Here is a 15,747-nt window from a genome sequence, read left to right on the forward strand (position 1 = left end):
TGCCTGTGAAGCAGAAGATGCACAACAATAAATAATTGTAGCGTCAGCATAAAGATGATACTTAGCATTTGATATATTATCACAACTATAATTTATATATATAGAAAATAAAATTGGGCCTAAAACTGACCCCTGAGGATCTCCCTTGATAACAGGTAATATAGCTGAATTTGAGCCATCTATCTGCACACATTGAGTTCTGTTGGATAGATAATTGGCAAGCCAACCAACAGCTTGACTGGATAGCCCTATACTCTGAAGTCTCTTTAACAAGATGCAGTGATCAATGGTGTCAAAAGCCTTAGAGAGATCATGGAAAAGGACTAGTACAATCGTTTTACTATCTAAGGCTTCAATAATATCACTGGTCACCTTTATGGCAGCAGTGATAGTACAGTGTTGTTTTCCAAAACCAGACTGGAAATTAGACAAAATACAATGTGTTTCCAAAAACTGCTTCAGTTGTTCAATTATTAATCTTTGATAAAACACATAATTTTCAAATAGGCCTTTAATTATTCATAACTGAAGAATCCCCACCTTTAAAAAGAGGTAGCACATAGGCAGATTTCCAAATTTGAGGAATAATATTTTTAAGGTTGCCAAAGGTTCAGCAATAAATTCAGCAGCGAGTTTCAGATTGTACGGCTCAAGATTATCAGGGCCTGCAGACTTTTTATGGTCAAGTTGACACAGGGCTAACTTGACTTCGTCCGCAGTAAATGGGACAAATTCAAATGGATGAGAGATAAAATTGTGTGCAACATCTCCAGATTGTTCCAATGCCGTATCAGTATTGTCACAGTCATAGGACTGGGAGTCAAAGAGAGAACATGAAGATATAAAATGCTCATTTAAGCTATCTAAAATAGTAGACTTATCAGTCAAGATCTGATCTCCTTTAATAGTAGACTTATCAGTCAAGATCTGATCTCCTTTAATGACATGACAATAAAACTCTGATTTTGCTTTTTTAATACAAGACATGCAGAGATTGTGCAGCTTCCTAAAAAGAACCCAATCTGACACTGCCCAGGCTGCATTTCTATCTTGCAGTAAGTCACACAACTCTGGAGTAAACCATGGGTTGTTTCGTGCCTTAACTCTATATTTACCAACTGGGGTGTGTTTGTTTACTAAATTAATAAAGCCACTGTGTAAAAATGTTCAAGCTGTTTCCACATCATCAATAAAAGTAATTAGATGCCAATCATACTGGTGCAGATCATGATGAAAGGCTTGTTCTACAAAGTGTTCTCTATCTCGTTTTAAAAGAATTTGTGGTCTGAACTTTGGGCACTTAGTATTCCTCACAGCAGCAATGACTCAGTGATCATTTACATCAATGGCAAATATAAGGAATTTAAACGAGTAGGACTGTCAATTAAATGAGTTAAATGAAAAGAATCGCACACAGATTTCAAATGATCAGAAACAGAAGACAGCCAATCCCAATTAAGATCACCCACTAGAAGAACTTACTTAAACTTACTTGAACTTACTTCCATTTGTGACAGTTGTTGAGTTAGTGAAGTTTGAGATTCAGAGCTTGATGAGGAGAGACTATAACAGCCAATCAATGTCAGAGTTGCATCCTTTGAAATCTCTACATTCAGAGCTAAGAATTGAAACTGTTTGGTAATTGATGATGTAGCTACTACCCTGGAATTGAATTCATTTCTTACACAGATTGCAATGCCACCACCTTTCCTAGGGCGGTCACATCTAAAGACAGTACAAACCTTTATAGCAACATCCTTATTTGTGATGGATTTGTTTAACCAAGTTTCAGAAAGTATAAGAAAATCAGCATTTTTCGAATGAGCCCAGATTCTGGAGAGGTCCAGTTTAGGTAGCAAGCTATGAACATTTAGGTGAATAAAACCTAATCCAGACCTAGATTTAAAATCCGGTGCCTGAATTTGGATGTACATTCCCTGATAATAATAATAGTAAAACTGGCATTCAGTGCAGTTTAACTGATTTAAGCGACATAGTGGAACTCGCTTTAACAGCTCGGAAACACAATATGTTATGAGTAGAATAAGCTAAATCCCAACCATCTATATCATACAACTGTAGAGAAGGAGGTAGGCAATAATGGGCTATTTAATTCCAAAGAGAGTGCCCAGCTGGTTTAGAATCCCAGGATGTGCCATCCATATGCCGAAATAATTGCATGAAGTCATCATAAGACCACTTCTTTTGTTCTCTCTCAGAGTAACTCAGACCTGTTAATATAAACAGGAGTAACAGACGTGACATTTTCTCTGTTCAGCACTGTCCTCTAAGTTCAGACAGTCCCAGAGGTAATGCGGTCCAGATCACACTAGCCAATCACGATGAGATATTTTCTGACATCACGGTGTAAGCATGGCCATGCATGCCATCTGTTGCAGGGCTCCCTGTTCTTCTATTCTATTCTATTTGCAAAAGGAATGTTTGGGAGTTTAAAATGTATATTTCCTATTGACACACTAAAGCTGAAGATATCAATAACCATTCTAAGACAAATGTTTTTGTGAAACATCTTATGTGCCTAAAACTTTTGCACAGTATTGTACATAAATCTATACAGCTTTCTTGACAGTAAATCACTGAAAGATGATGCCAGTATAGAAGTTTGAGCACTTGAAACCAGTCAGACAGTCCCTCATCCGTCAATTTGGAGCGTGAGTTTGGAACAAGATACAATCCTCCCATAGAATTGGCCTTAAAGAAGTCCAGCATAAGGACAGCAAATGTCCACAAATTGAACGTAAGCAAAATCCAAAATATTTGGTGTTGATAGAGGATAGTATCAGTGACGCGAACGATAGTGCAAAATAGCGCTCGTGCAAACTCACAAAGACATAAAAATGCATAGAAGGATCTAAAAAAACTGAATTCCCCTTAAAAACACAACATATACCCTTAAAACACACTTATTTGGCACAAAACAGAGAACTCAAATAAGACTGACATACACTAACATGCTGCCATCTTGGATTGCTCTAAAATAAATACAAAGTCTCACAGATGAACATTTTTGAGCATGTGCTCCTTTTACGTTACAACAGTCAGATATGCACCTCAGCTAAGGGATAGGTGATGGACTATTACTAAGTACTAAGGGTTAAAAGTAAATGTGTCAGAGTTTTGAGCCGTAGCTTTGGCCTTGCAATGTCATTGTTGCTGATTTCAGGTTCATTATTGTTTGTTCATGCAATGTTTCTATTGTTTTATGCACTTAAAATGAACTAGATATGTTTAATATACTTAAATATGTATTTCTTACTACCTCACCAATGGTGTGCAGCACACATGTTGAACTTAATTGCTTCAAAGGATCTAGTGGATGCCACCTCTAAGGGTCCTGCCCGTAGGGTACACAATAGTTCAAAGAATGGAATAAATGTTCTTCCTCTTTGTGATTTTATGTTAAAATGATTATCCTACTCAAATGCATGTGACATAAAATAAAATAAAATAGAATTAGGTTTAAAGTAATCCAAAAGTAATCCAAAAGTAATCAGATTACATTACAAACCCCCAAATGTAATCCATGATATTACATTACTGATTGCTTTTTTTTTGTCATGTAATTTGTAATTAGTACCTGATTACAATTCACAAGTAATCCGCCCAGCACTGCTTATAGTTGTCTATTAAGCTGGGATAGAAGGAAGTATTTTAGTGTTAAAAGACACTTGAGGTATTAAACACTCTCTTTAACTGAACTCACCTGAGCGGCTGTAGGATTCGTGGCAGGTGTGAGTGATTTCAGCTGCCAGATCCAGGTAGTGCTGTCGCTTCTCTGGAGGTCCATCATCAGCACCGATGCCGATCATACCACCCGAGAAACACGCCAGGTGCCCCATCTTATGATCCAGAATGCCTCCCCTCCACTCTGCCACGTACGTCAATCCACCAGGAGACTTCTGGACCAGGTTTGTCTCAATGGCCTGAGAATGACAAATAACTATGGTAAATATACTTCAGGGGCCGGATTCACGAAACAATATTAAGAATATTTTCTAACTTAAAAACAAGGTTATGAATATTTTGACTTCCTAAGAATGTTCTCACCCTTTGTTTCGTAAACCGTCAACGTTTATAGCTAGATATCTTCTTACAAATGTCTTAGAATTTATCCAAGAAGTCTCTTCTTAATTCTTTTTTTTTTTTAAGAAGATTTTTGTAAATCCAGCACTAATAAGCCAGTTGAGAAAGTGGCCTGGTATTAAGATCCATCTTGGATCTGTGATCAGGAAAGACACATCGCCATATACACCTGTTAGTAATATGCATCTCAAATGCGTCTTCAATGATCAGATTTCGAAGGGGAGGGTCTCTGATTTCACGAGTTCAAGAAAGCACAGAAAAAACTGGCTCACCATTTCTCCCAATTTTACTTAATTTTTTTTTTCTCCCCAATTTGGAATGCCCAATTCCCACTACTTAGTAGGTCCTCGTGGTGGCGCGGTTACTCACCTCAATCTGGGTGGCGGAGGACAAGTCTCAGACCACGAGGAGGTTACCCCATGTAACTCTACCCTCCCAAGCAACCGGGCCAAATGGTTGCTTAGGAGACCTGGCTGGAGTTACTCAGCACGCCCTGGATTCGAACTCGCAACTCCAGGGGTGGCAGTCAGCGTCAATACTCGCTGAGCTACCCAGGCCCTGATTTTACTTAAATCTTAAACTAAGCACAAGTGTGACATTTCGAGCAGAATTCTCAGCTATTGTAGTGAAATACCTGTAGTCTTGGGGATGGGAACCATAGGGAATTTAATGATTCTGATTCTAATTCCAGAATGTTTCTAGGTCCTTAATGACTCCATTAACGATTCTTAAGGGGAAGCACTACTCTTCTAATAATTGGAAGCATCTTTCTTGATTTCTTTTTGAAAGAATCTAACATACAAATCACAAAAATGTTATTATATTATAAAATATGTTTTTTCCCCATGCCTGATATTTTGATGAGCTCTTAAAAGCCTGAAATCAATATATATTTTTCTGTCCCTTGTGCCCCCTTGATTGACCTGATCAAAAGACCCAAATAGAGTGCAACAGTGCCCGCCCACTTTTTTAGCCATCTTGGTTCCGGAGTTAGTTTTCCCTTTCATTTTTTTTCTCCAAATCCTTTATGAAAAAGTTCTAGACCATGAAGCAAACCAACCAGCTCCGAGGTGGATCACAACATACAAACTTTTATTCAAAGCAATAAAAGTATTTAAAAATCGAACAAAAAGACTGTGTACTTAACATCTTTAATTAGGGAATGAACTACGATCCCATGAAGTACTGCGAATGACGTAATCGAATTAAGAATGATGTAAAAATATAAAACTACTGATTTAAAGTTGTTGATTAAAAGTATAGAAACATTGGACCATATTTTAAGAGCACTAGGGCTAATCGCAGCACTATGCCATAAGTCATACACGCTCGATTTTGATTTTTAAAAATTACATTCATTTATTGGAACTTTGAAATAAAAATTGAAATATTGCTAAATTCATATCACACTTCAAATGGAACAAAAATATAATCAAAATAAAGAAGTGGTCAAAAAATCATACCAAATCCAAACATTTAACTCTGCCCAACTTCTGCTCCTTTTACAGTGACTTGAAATTCACTCTTAAGACAACAGGTGGAAAAATACCAATACAAATTAATTCATAAATACAACTGCAAATATAAACATAATAATTGAAAAATAAACCATGACATAAAGATAGTTTAACACAAATCCCATAAATATTTGTTTCATAAAACGGCATGTAAACTTTGAGATGAAAACAGACGTGATTTTGAAACATCTTGGCGCAATGACCTATTTCTCATGAAATTTGCAAACTGCACTTTGTGGCACTTCATTAACATACAATACACCAACAGTTTGCACGCCTACACCCACAGACCCCTTGCCCTGGCACGAAATTTGTGCACAGTCGTGGCGCATAGCGCTGCGTATTGCGCACTCATGAAAATAGAGTCCAATATATTTTACGTTTATTGCTAAATATTCAGATATACAAATATATATACAGAAGTAGTTTAAGAGTGTAGAGAGAGCGACTCGATTGCATCATTCATAATGCATCGCTATGTTCGCCACGATTCTCTGATTGGTGGATCTTTCTCTTCGGGTTCATCGGTAGTGTAGTTCTTCAGAAGAAAATTCACTATTAAAGGGATAGTTGACCCAAAAAGGAAAATTCTCTCATCATTTACTCTCATGCCATCCCAGATGTGTATGACTGTCTTTCTTCAACAGAAAACACAGAACAGACAGTCAGCATAACCGTCATCCATATGACTCCACTGGTTAAATAAATGTTAACTTCTAAAGCAAAACAATCGCTTTTAGTGAGAAAAAGATCAGCAGCATTATGCACATTCATGAGAGGGCGGCGTTCACACGGTCTCTTGTGTGACGTATTCGTGTTGCCGTGTTAAGCATGTAATCTCACGTTTTTCTCTTGGTTGAGACATCCAAGATGAGCACACAAATGCACGATCGTGAGTAAACAAACAGATACAAATACAGATCTATACCAAAACCAACGAAGCTTCTGTACAGTGTTCCTCCTACTCAGTTGTAAACAGCGCCGCTGTTCCAGGTGTGTCGCACGTACGTCTGTTCTCGCATGAACATCACAAAGCAATTACGCCACACGCGCGTACCGCTGCTGACCGGAAGAGATTATTTATATTTAAAAAGTACTTAAATATTGATCTTTTTCACACCAAAAGCGATCGTTTTGCTTTTTAAGTAAAAAATTGAACCTGAGTCGTCGTAGGGATTATGCTGACTGTCTGTTCTGTTTGGAGCGTCAAAGTAGGGCTGGGCGATATGGTAAACTTAATGACGATTTATGATTTTCGATTCGATTTTCCTACATTTAAAGTTATTTTTCAAAAAAGTAACTCCAACAAGATTCAAATAACATGTTCCTTATTAGAATGCAAGGCAACCTGGTTAGAAAAGTTTTTTTTTTTATTATAGAAAACAAAGGTGTGTAATAGAAATGCACAAAAAAAGTGAAACACAGAAAGTTGTCAACAGCGTAAAAGTAAAATAAATGAAAATTGAATTTATTTAAATAGTATAAAATAAGAAAACTACAAAATACCTCAGACAATTAATGTATTATTTTTATCTAAATCAAGTCCATCTAGAAAGTTGTCTAGAAATCAATATCTAGAAATAGTCATGTTTATCTAGAGAGTATTTTTAGTATATCAATCAGTTTTGTATGTATAACCATAAACACATGCAGATAGAGTCCAGACATTTCAGTGTTGAAAACGCAATAAGCTCAGTTTAAAATAATGACGTCATTCAGTGCTGTAAGCACGCGGCGCCCTCTAACGGTACACGCTTTAGCAGAGCAGCAAACTGAAATAATGTCGCTGTTTGTCAAAATGATCACTTCACCTCCTAAATGTTGGCTATAAGTGCAGTACATTTGAAACACGTCACAGAACAATGCAATAATTAGTAAATAATTATCTGAATCATCGTGGTAAAAGGAGATGTGGTTGATTCTCCCATAACTGTCATGTACGTAACACTTTATTATAAACATACATTTCTGTTGACATCTCAGAAAATTTAGCTTAGTGCTTCATGACTTACACAACTTACACAAAGCAGATATTGTTTGATTAAGCCGGTGTAAACATGCATGATGGACGAAGTCTACCTACAATCACACTGTACTGGAAATATTACCGGCTTTTATATCGGTCTCCGTGTTGTTAACCTACGTTACATTGGAGTGCGCAGCCGTGCATATTTCCACACGTTTTTCTCTTTTATATTCAGCCATTGGTGGATTGACAGTGTATCCAACTACAGCGTCTGCTAAAATTTATTGCGAAACCTCGATTCCACGTTTAAAAAAATAAAATCATGTCAAAAATTTAAATTTGAATTAATTGAAAAAAATCACCCAGCTCTACGTCAAAGGTCTGATCACCATCCACTTGCATTTTAAGGACCCACTGAGCTAAGATATTTTAATATTTTTCTACAAATGTGTTCTGCAGAAGAAAGTAATAAACGCCTGGGATGGCATGAGGGTGAGTAAATGAAGAGAGAATTTTCATATTTGGGTGAACTAACCCTTTAAGCATGACTTATTTGTATTTTTTTAAATGAAATTGAAATAACGTGGACTGATGGCTTCAACAGAAGCATCGATACCATCGATTAACAACCTCGAAGCTTACGGATTTAAAGGTTTAAAAGTTATCATTAAAAATAAATTCCTCTAGGGGGGCCTGGGTAGCTCAGCGAGTACTGACGCTGACTACCACACCTGGGGTCGCAAGTTCGAATCCAGGGCGTGCTGAGTGACTCCAGACAGGCTTCCTAAGCAACCAATTGGCCCAGTTGCTAAAGCGGGTAGAGACACATGGGGTAACCTCTTCGTGTCACTATAATGTGGTTCTCGCTCTCGGTGGGGTGCACGGTGGGTTGTGCATGGATGCCGCGGAGAATAGCGTGGGTCTCCACATGCGCTACGTCTCCATGGTAACGCGCTCCGCAAGCCACGTGATAAGATGCGCAGTTTGACCGTCTCAGACGCGAAGGCAAATGAGATTTGTCCTCCATCCCCCGGATTGAGGTGAGCCACTATGCCACCACGAGGACTTAGAGTGCATTGGGGATTGGGCATTGCACATTGGAGAGAAAATAAAAAATACAAAAATAAAATTCAATTCCTCTATGGAAAAAATAAAAGGGATTTTACATCCGGAACCAGACTGTTGCACCCTATGGTAAGAGTTTATAGATCACTCAGGGTTTGAAATGTCCACCTTTTTTGTTCCCAGCCCAGATTGTTAACATCTAAGTTGAACCACCCTGTTTTTTTAAACAAATATTCACATGAATTATTTTTCAAAACACAATTTGCACACATTACACATGACAGACGATGAAAGAGGCTTCCTATTAAAAATGTCAGGGAAGTGACTCTGAACTCAAACAGAGGAATGGACATGTTTCGAAGAAAAGCGGAAAACGTTCCCTGCACCTCTATAAGGAACATCCGTCAGATTTGGAAAGTGTTTTTAAATCAAGGCGATGCTGGATTTCAATGAACCTGAAATCTATGCACATATAAAATGGGACCAATATACGCATATTGCCTTAGCCTCCCACATTTATGCATGAAATGTTTTATGTATAGTAAAAGACAGTCTGCACTGTGCTGAACTGAAGTCAAGCCTCATTGACATTCTATTGGGATTGTACACATGAAGGAGTATAAATCTGCCAGAGAGAGACGGTCTGCTGAGATCTGTCTCTTCTATCTGTGTTTTTTCCTCTTTAGTGCTGCACAAAACAGTGCGGGCCATCTCGCATGATCGTTAGCACTTCTGTTTTGCTTTACAACTTCACAACGTTCTGTTTCCCGAACAAAACTCAACAAAATTCAAAAAGATTCTCTCTGCTAAACGAATAGATCACTGAAGCACATACATCTGAAGCTAGTTTAATACAGGAAATGTGGACACGTCTAATTGCCAGCTGTAAACAGGGCAAAAATCCTCTCTTTAACATTAAAAAACATCTTAAATACATGATATATTCTAACATTACACTGATAAAACTGCACTCTCCAGTTAAATGTAATTAATATCTTGGCAGCCCTCGTTCGTCAGAGGGCAACATTATCTAATGAAAAGCTGATATGTTAATTAAGTGAGACGGCTATAAGAGAAAACGTGTTCGCTTTCTCCGTATCGCTGTTAGATTTCTCCTCTCAGATCAGTATTAACACGAGAGTGAGGTGAATCTAATATTAAACTAATCTAATCAACCCAGAAATCTACGTATATTGCATGCGTACTATCAGTGCAGACACACATTTCTCCTTTTTTGCAACAATATTTAGCACAACAAAAATTAAATAATAAAATGAAAATAATATAAAATGAGATTTCTAAATACTAATTTCACAGCGAAGATAAAATAAATGTAGCCTATAAAAGTGGATTCATAAAACAAAAAACTGCATTAAAGCACCATGAATGTAGTCCATACGAGCTTTGCGTGTGGAACAGACCCAAATTTACAACCTACAGTCGTTATTCACTGATAATCTTCCCCTCTGTTGAATCTCTCAAATCATTTGCTTTAAGATTTAAAGATGGCGCGTTGACATTTGACATATTTGGTGCCAAATGCCACTGGTTCACGTCCAAACCAAACATGGCAAGGAGGAGATTTTCAGTGAATAATGACCAAAATTTCCATCTGTTTAGCTATTGTATGACTTTTATTAAGCTTTTTTGGACTTGACAGTCGTAGTCACTATGAACTGTTGTTGTGTGGAAAATCTCCCTGAGTATATGGGTTTGGAACTGCATGAGGGTGAGTAAATAATGACAGAATCAATTTTTTTTTTTTTGGGTGAACTATTCATTTGAGCAATATATAAAATTTGTCAATAAAGTCTCAAGTATCAATGATATTTTCATACCTCCATAGCGCTGTAGTACATCCTCTTTGCCTCCTCATCGGTCTTGTCTGACATCAGGTAAGATTTGATCAGGTACTCATAGAAACTGTCCCCGAGACCGCCGATAGACACGTGATCTGAGAAAATGAGAGTGAGAAAACGTTAAAAACAAACCTAGAATCACAGACAGACAAACAAGATACGGGTGAATCCCACATAGATAAGTCCAGGTCACATTTCACCCCCAAAAATATAAAAGACAAAGCAGCCATATTTTGCATAATGGTGATTTATGTTAAAGCAATTCAGATTTTTTTGCATTATAGACATTATTTTCATGACTTTTGTGGCTTTTAGTTCATTAGTCTGTAGGCTTAGAGGTCATCTGTATGCATTTGTACTACTAAAAATGGACAAAATTAACTTAAGTAGAAAGTACATAAAGGATAATCTACAGTCAGCCTGTCATTATTGCAAAATAAACCTAGACAGGGTGGTGAGGACCCCGATGCGAAGCAGATTTGAGTTGAAAATACGCTATTATGTGAAATGAAAGAGATCGTGGAGTCTCCAGAAACAGCTGAGTTCCACCTCCGGTTTACATTCGGTTGATCTGACTGCTCATTATATCACCCATTACTCTCCGATACTTGCTAGATAAATCGAATATAATTACATTTGTTTACTTGTAAAGATTGCAGAATGATACGAGAAGTAAGAAAGACGACTCGCAATACCCGGGTGACCGGTCTAATATTACTTTATCCCCAGATGTGCAGTTGTTATTCAGAAATATCAGACCGCTGGATGGCATGATTGACCAATCAGATTTGAGTATTCCAGACAGCTGTATAATAATAATAATGACCAATTAAAAGTTTCTTTTTGTTGTTGTTGTTGTTGTAATTCACACTGTTCTCAAAGTTGATTCTCATTAGATTCCGTCATTCTGTTTTACTATTTCACAGCAAATTAGTTATACTATTACAATATTTTTTAAAAGTAAATCAGTATTACAACTTTTATTTAAAAAAAGGCTTTGTTTATATATTTCTTACTTTTGATTTTGGGTTGAAATATGACATGGGTATGTTCTTGGCATCTTCAAGAGATTCACTCTGTTCTCATTAAACCAGGAACGGAAGTGAATAGTTTCTATTTATATGCACATGTGTCACTGTGTATGATTCATGGATGATCTGGGGACTATTACAGAATGATGAAAAATAATGACAGAATTGTTTGGATCTGCCTCTTGCTTGATTGTCATGCAAATCAAATGAGTTAGGTGTTCAATGTCATGGTCGCACACACACACACACACACACACACACATTATCTCTCACACCCATTAGCCATTGCTATGCATCACCAATTAGCACTGCAATAGAGATTACATTCAACCTTTTGAAGAAAAAAGTTTCCTCTGTTGTTCAGGTGATTCTGAAAGATTCAATTTCCAGAAGGTAATGGGATTTATTGTATTTTTAATAACTCTTGGCTCAGGTCTCGCATCCCAGACAGGCGATCTGCACTGGCTCAATTGATGTCATGGATGCCAGAATAATTGCATTGAGACACTCAGAGATGTTGCTCGTGAGAGCCGGTCTTTCATGACCCAGAACAGAAGAACGGGATAAACCAAGGGAAATAAATAAAAACACAAAAACAAATAAACACAATGTACTGTATGTGGTAGTTTCCATGATCAGGGAAGAAAATAGGGCCTGAGACTAGTAAAAAAAAATAGTGTTTTTATCAAATGGTCTGTTAAAGGAGACAAAAATGTTTTTGGTGGAGGAAAAACTGTTCTCGAATATTTCATACTTACAAAGAGTATTACTGGTTTCATTTTCAAGAATGGTTGTTGTGTTTCAGAATATTTAAAAATCATGTACAGTAATATATAAACATGCCTTAACATCTGATTTAGCAACATATGCTGTTTTGTCTACGTGAAATCCAATAAAATGATATGGGGGGAAAAAATAGCGGTGTTTACTTACGTTGTACCCAGTTTCCACTGACAGGACTCAAGAAGTTTGGATACAGACCGTGAGGCTTCTCGATTTTATTCAACAGCTTTCGAATGTTCATAACCTGAGGAAAAACAAAATATACATTCATTTCAGGCTTGTGTCCAGCCCTTATCAACATGGGTTATTTGTGTCCTTATTTATATATGTGTGTGTAAACAATAACTTCAACAATAACAAAACAATATATATATATATACATATACTGTCATACAGTGGCAGTTTATGGTGACCACCTCTTCAAGCTTCAAAAGAACACAAAAGTATAATTCAGAAGTCTAATAAATTATTCCATGAGACTCATGATTGTTATGAAAGCATACGATAAGATTTGGTGAGAAACAAACTGAAATCTCATGTATTATTTAGTAAAAATGTTCACCGACCGTTGATCTCCTGTGTGCGTTCAAGCTTTAGAGCTCTTTGCACGAGAGCAACAGTAGTTACGCAGCACATGCAAGATGGGGAAAACTCATTTTGTTTCACTTTAACAGGACAACCAGTCATATTAATAACATAACACAACATAGCTGCACACAAACAGAGAACAGAACTTACAAACATGTCTGAAGAGTTTGTAGTGGAAGAATAGATGCATTTCTATGCCCAGCCTTATTTGGTACAGTTGCACCATGTCCTACTCAAATGGCAAACGACACGCAATAAGTTATCTTTTCTATGCTAATCAGAGTATTTTGTCCAAAGCAGCTGCGACGACAAACGGGATATTTTGTAGATCGCTTGGCTTCTATATTTAGCGTCTTGCATGGTAACCCCGTCCGCTATGAACTGGCACCAGTCCAAAATGCGATGCGTGATGAGACCGCGAGGTGATTGTCTGTGTTCCAAGACTGCTTTTTGGGTCCTTGAACAATGTATAACGTGCGAGTAAGGGCAGCCGGTGGAGTTTCTGATGCCCCCCTCAGGTAAGATGGTGCCCCCCTAGGGAGTTGGTGCCCTACGCAGACGGCATAAAGTGCGTATAGGAAGGGGCGGTACTTGTAGCTACCTTCAGCCTCCTCCATCACATTTTTTGATTGCGGACTCCGGTTAAAACAAATAATGCTGGAATTTGAAATGCATATATTATTCCACTACAAACCCTTCAGACATGTTTGTAAGTTCTCCCCTTTTCTCAGCAATTTGGTCCTCATGGTGGCGTAGTTACTCGCCTCAATCCGGATGGCAGCGGACGAATCTCAGTTGCCTCCGCGTCTGAGACCATCAATCCGCGCATCTTATCACGTGACTTGTTCAGCGCGTTACCACGCAGACTTAGCGTGTGTGGAGGCTTCATGCTATTCTCCGCAGCATCCACGCACAACTCACCACATGCCCCACCGAGAGCAAGAACCACACATTATAACAATCATGAGGAGGTTACCCCATGTGACTCTACCCTCCCTAGCAACCAGGCCAATTGGTTGCTTAGGAAGCCTGACTGGAGTCACTCAGCACGCTCTGGATTCAAACTTGTGACTCCAGGTGTGGTAGTTATCATCTTTACTTGCTGAGCTACCCAGGCCCCAGTTCTGTTTTCTGGTTTGTGTGCAGCTATGTTGTGTTTTCTGTTGTTAATATCGCTGGTGGTCCTGTTGAAGAGAAAAAATACCAGTTTTCGCTTGAACGCCCCATCTTGCATGTGCTGTGTAACTACTGTTGCTCTCGTACAAAGAGCTTTAAAGCTCGCTTGCAGACTCATGAACACGCACAGGAGATCAACGGTCGGTGAACATTTTCACAAAATAATACATTCGATTTCGGTTTGTTTCGCACCAAACTTTATCATATGCTTTCATAACAATCATGAGTCTCATGGAATAATTTATTAGACTTCTGAATTATACTTTTGTGTTCTTTTGAAGCTCATTGTCACCATAAACTGCCATTGTATGACATCACTGAGCACAACATTTTTTCACAATTTCTCCCTTTGTGTTAAAAAAAAGAAAGAAAATCATAGGGTTATACCAACACAGGGGTGAGTAAACAATGACTGAATTTTTATTTTTGGGTGAACTATCCCTTTAAAGTTTCATGACATTAAACACAAGGCTTGTAATGTCAAATGACATTGTACAACATTCAACCCTCTCAACATCAACACTGCCACCTTCAACCATGTTAACTTTCTGAAGACATAATTATATTCCAATATTCATTAGAATTTAATAATTTAGCTTGAAATGGCACATTAACACATTATTTAGTACTGTTATTCTACAGATATGGTTTAGGGTTTTTCCAAAATCCCTAAACCAAGATCCACATTTTAAATTGTAACTCCTCCTACAGCTTTCAAGCTACATTCACAAAATTTGGTACAGACCTTCAGGCTTTTCTGACTTGGTGTGCTTTGTCTTTTCCAATTAATCGGACTTACGGTTTTCCCATAGCAAGCGATCAAATATCCCCAAAATCCCATTAACTTATATTGATGGAATGTTCAGACAAGCCAAGACTAACTAACTAACTATTCATCCATCGATCATTCATTCCATCCATCCACAGTATCTATCTATCCATCCATCCATCCATCTGTCTTGACAAGCTTTACCTCTATCTAAGTCTGATGATAGAATGTTTACAATTCTAAAAATGTTTTACTTCAAAAGTCACTTTATTAAACAGAAGCCACCTGTTATACACACATCTTTTAATATATATGATTAATAAATAAATGTGTCATGCCTTCTCAGTGAACACGGTGTTTCTGGAGAGTTCTGACAGGTGAACGAACTCCAGGTGCAGCGTTCCGAACTCCGCCAGGATGCTGCTCCCGGCCGATGCCCAGCCCCAACTCCAGCTGGTGCCACTGCAACAGAGAGCAAACCACGCACAGTGAGTACCACCACCCATGCCACACCACTGCCATGGCAACCATAGCGGCAGTGAACAGGTAACAGTGGGGCTGGTGGGAGACAACAAAACACCAAACCGTAGAATTGTAGGCCGATGTTATTGTAATTCACTGAAGAAAAAAGAAAAAAAGCCACATTAGAAACGTCAGTAACTGTTTAACAAAGATGTGCAAAAAGCTTCATTCCACTTTCTTCCAAAGTCACTAACAGTGCATTAAGGGTATACATTTGATCAGCTTGCATTTTCCCTGGGAATCAAACCCATGATCTTGCTGTTGCGAGCGCCATGCTCTACCAGCTGAGCTACAGGAACATCCACATGTGACTGTTATACACTTATAAACAGGGCTGTGTACCATTCAGAACTAAACTGAAATTGCA

The 15,747-nt window shown here is 38.0% G+C and overlaps 1 protein-coding gene across 2 annotated transcripts in view; it reads right to left on the reverse strand.

The window, feature by feature from the left end:
* The window catches only part of LOC127453596 (mannosyl-oligosaccharide 1,2-alpha-mannosidase IA-like), a 278,918-nt gene that overhangs the window by 14,344 nt on the left and 248,827 nt on the right, over window positions 1–15,747 (reverse strand). The window contains exons 6-9 of one of the 2 annotated variants that reach the window (XM_051720073.1): window positions 15,197–15,320; window positions 12,476–12,569; window positions 10,491–10,606; window positions 3,725–3,944 (exon numbers count right to left, since the gene is read on the reverse strand). In XM_051720073.1, coding sequence (XP_051576033.1) covers window positions 3,725–3,944; window positions 10,491–10,606; window positions 12,476–12,569; window positions 15,197–15,320 — 554 coding nt within the window. Of the gene's footprint in view, window positions 1–3,724; window positions 3,945–10,490; window positions 10,607–12,475; window positions 12,570–15,196; window positions 15,324–15,747 lie in introns of both variants that reach the window. The other variant, XM_051720072.1, reaches the window with a different exon arrangement.

The sequence above is a fragment of the Myxocyprinus asiaticus genome, chromosome 16, assembly GCF_019703515.2.
Source record: "Myxocyprinus asiaticus isolate MX2 ecotype Aquarium Trade chromosome 16, UBuf_Myxa_2, whole genome shotgun sequence".
Taxonomy (NCBI): Eukaryota; Metazoa; Chordata; class Actinopteri; order Cypriniformes; family Catostomidae; genus Myxocyprinus; species Myxocyprinus asiaticus.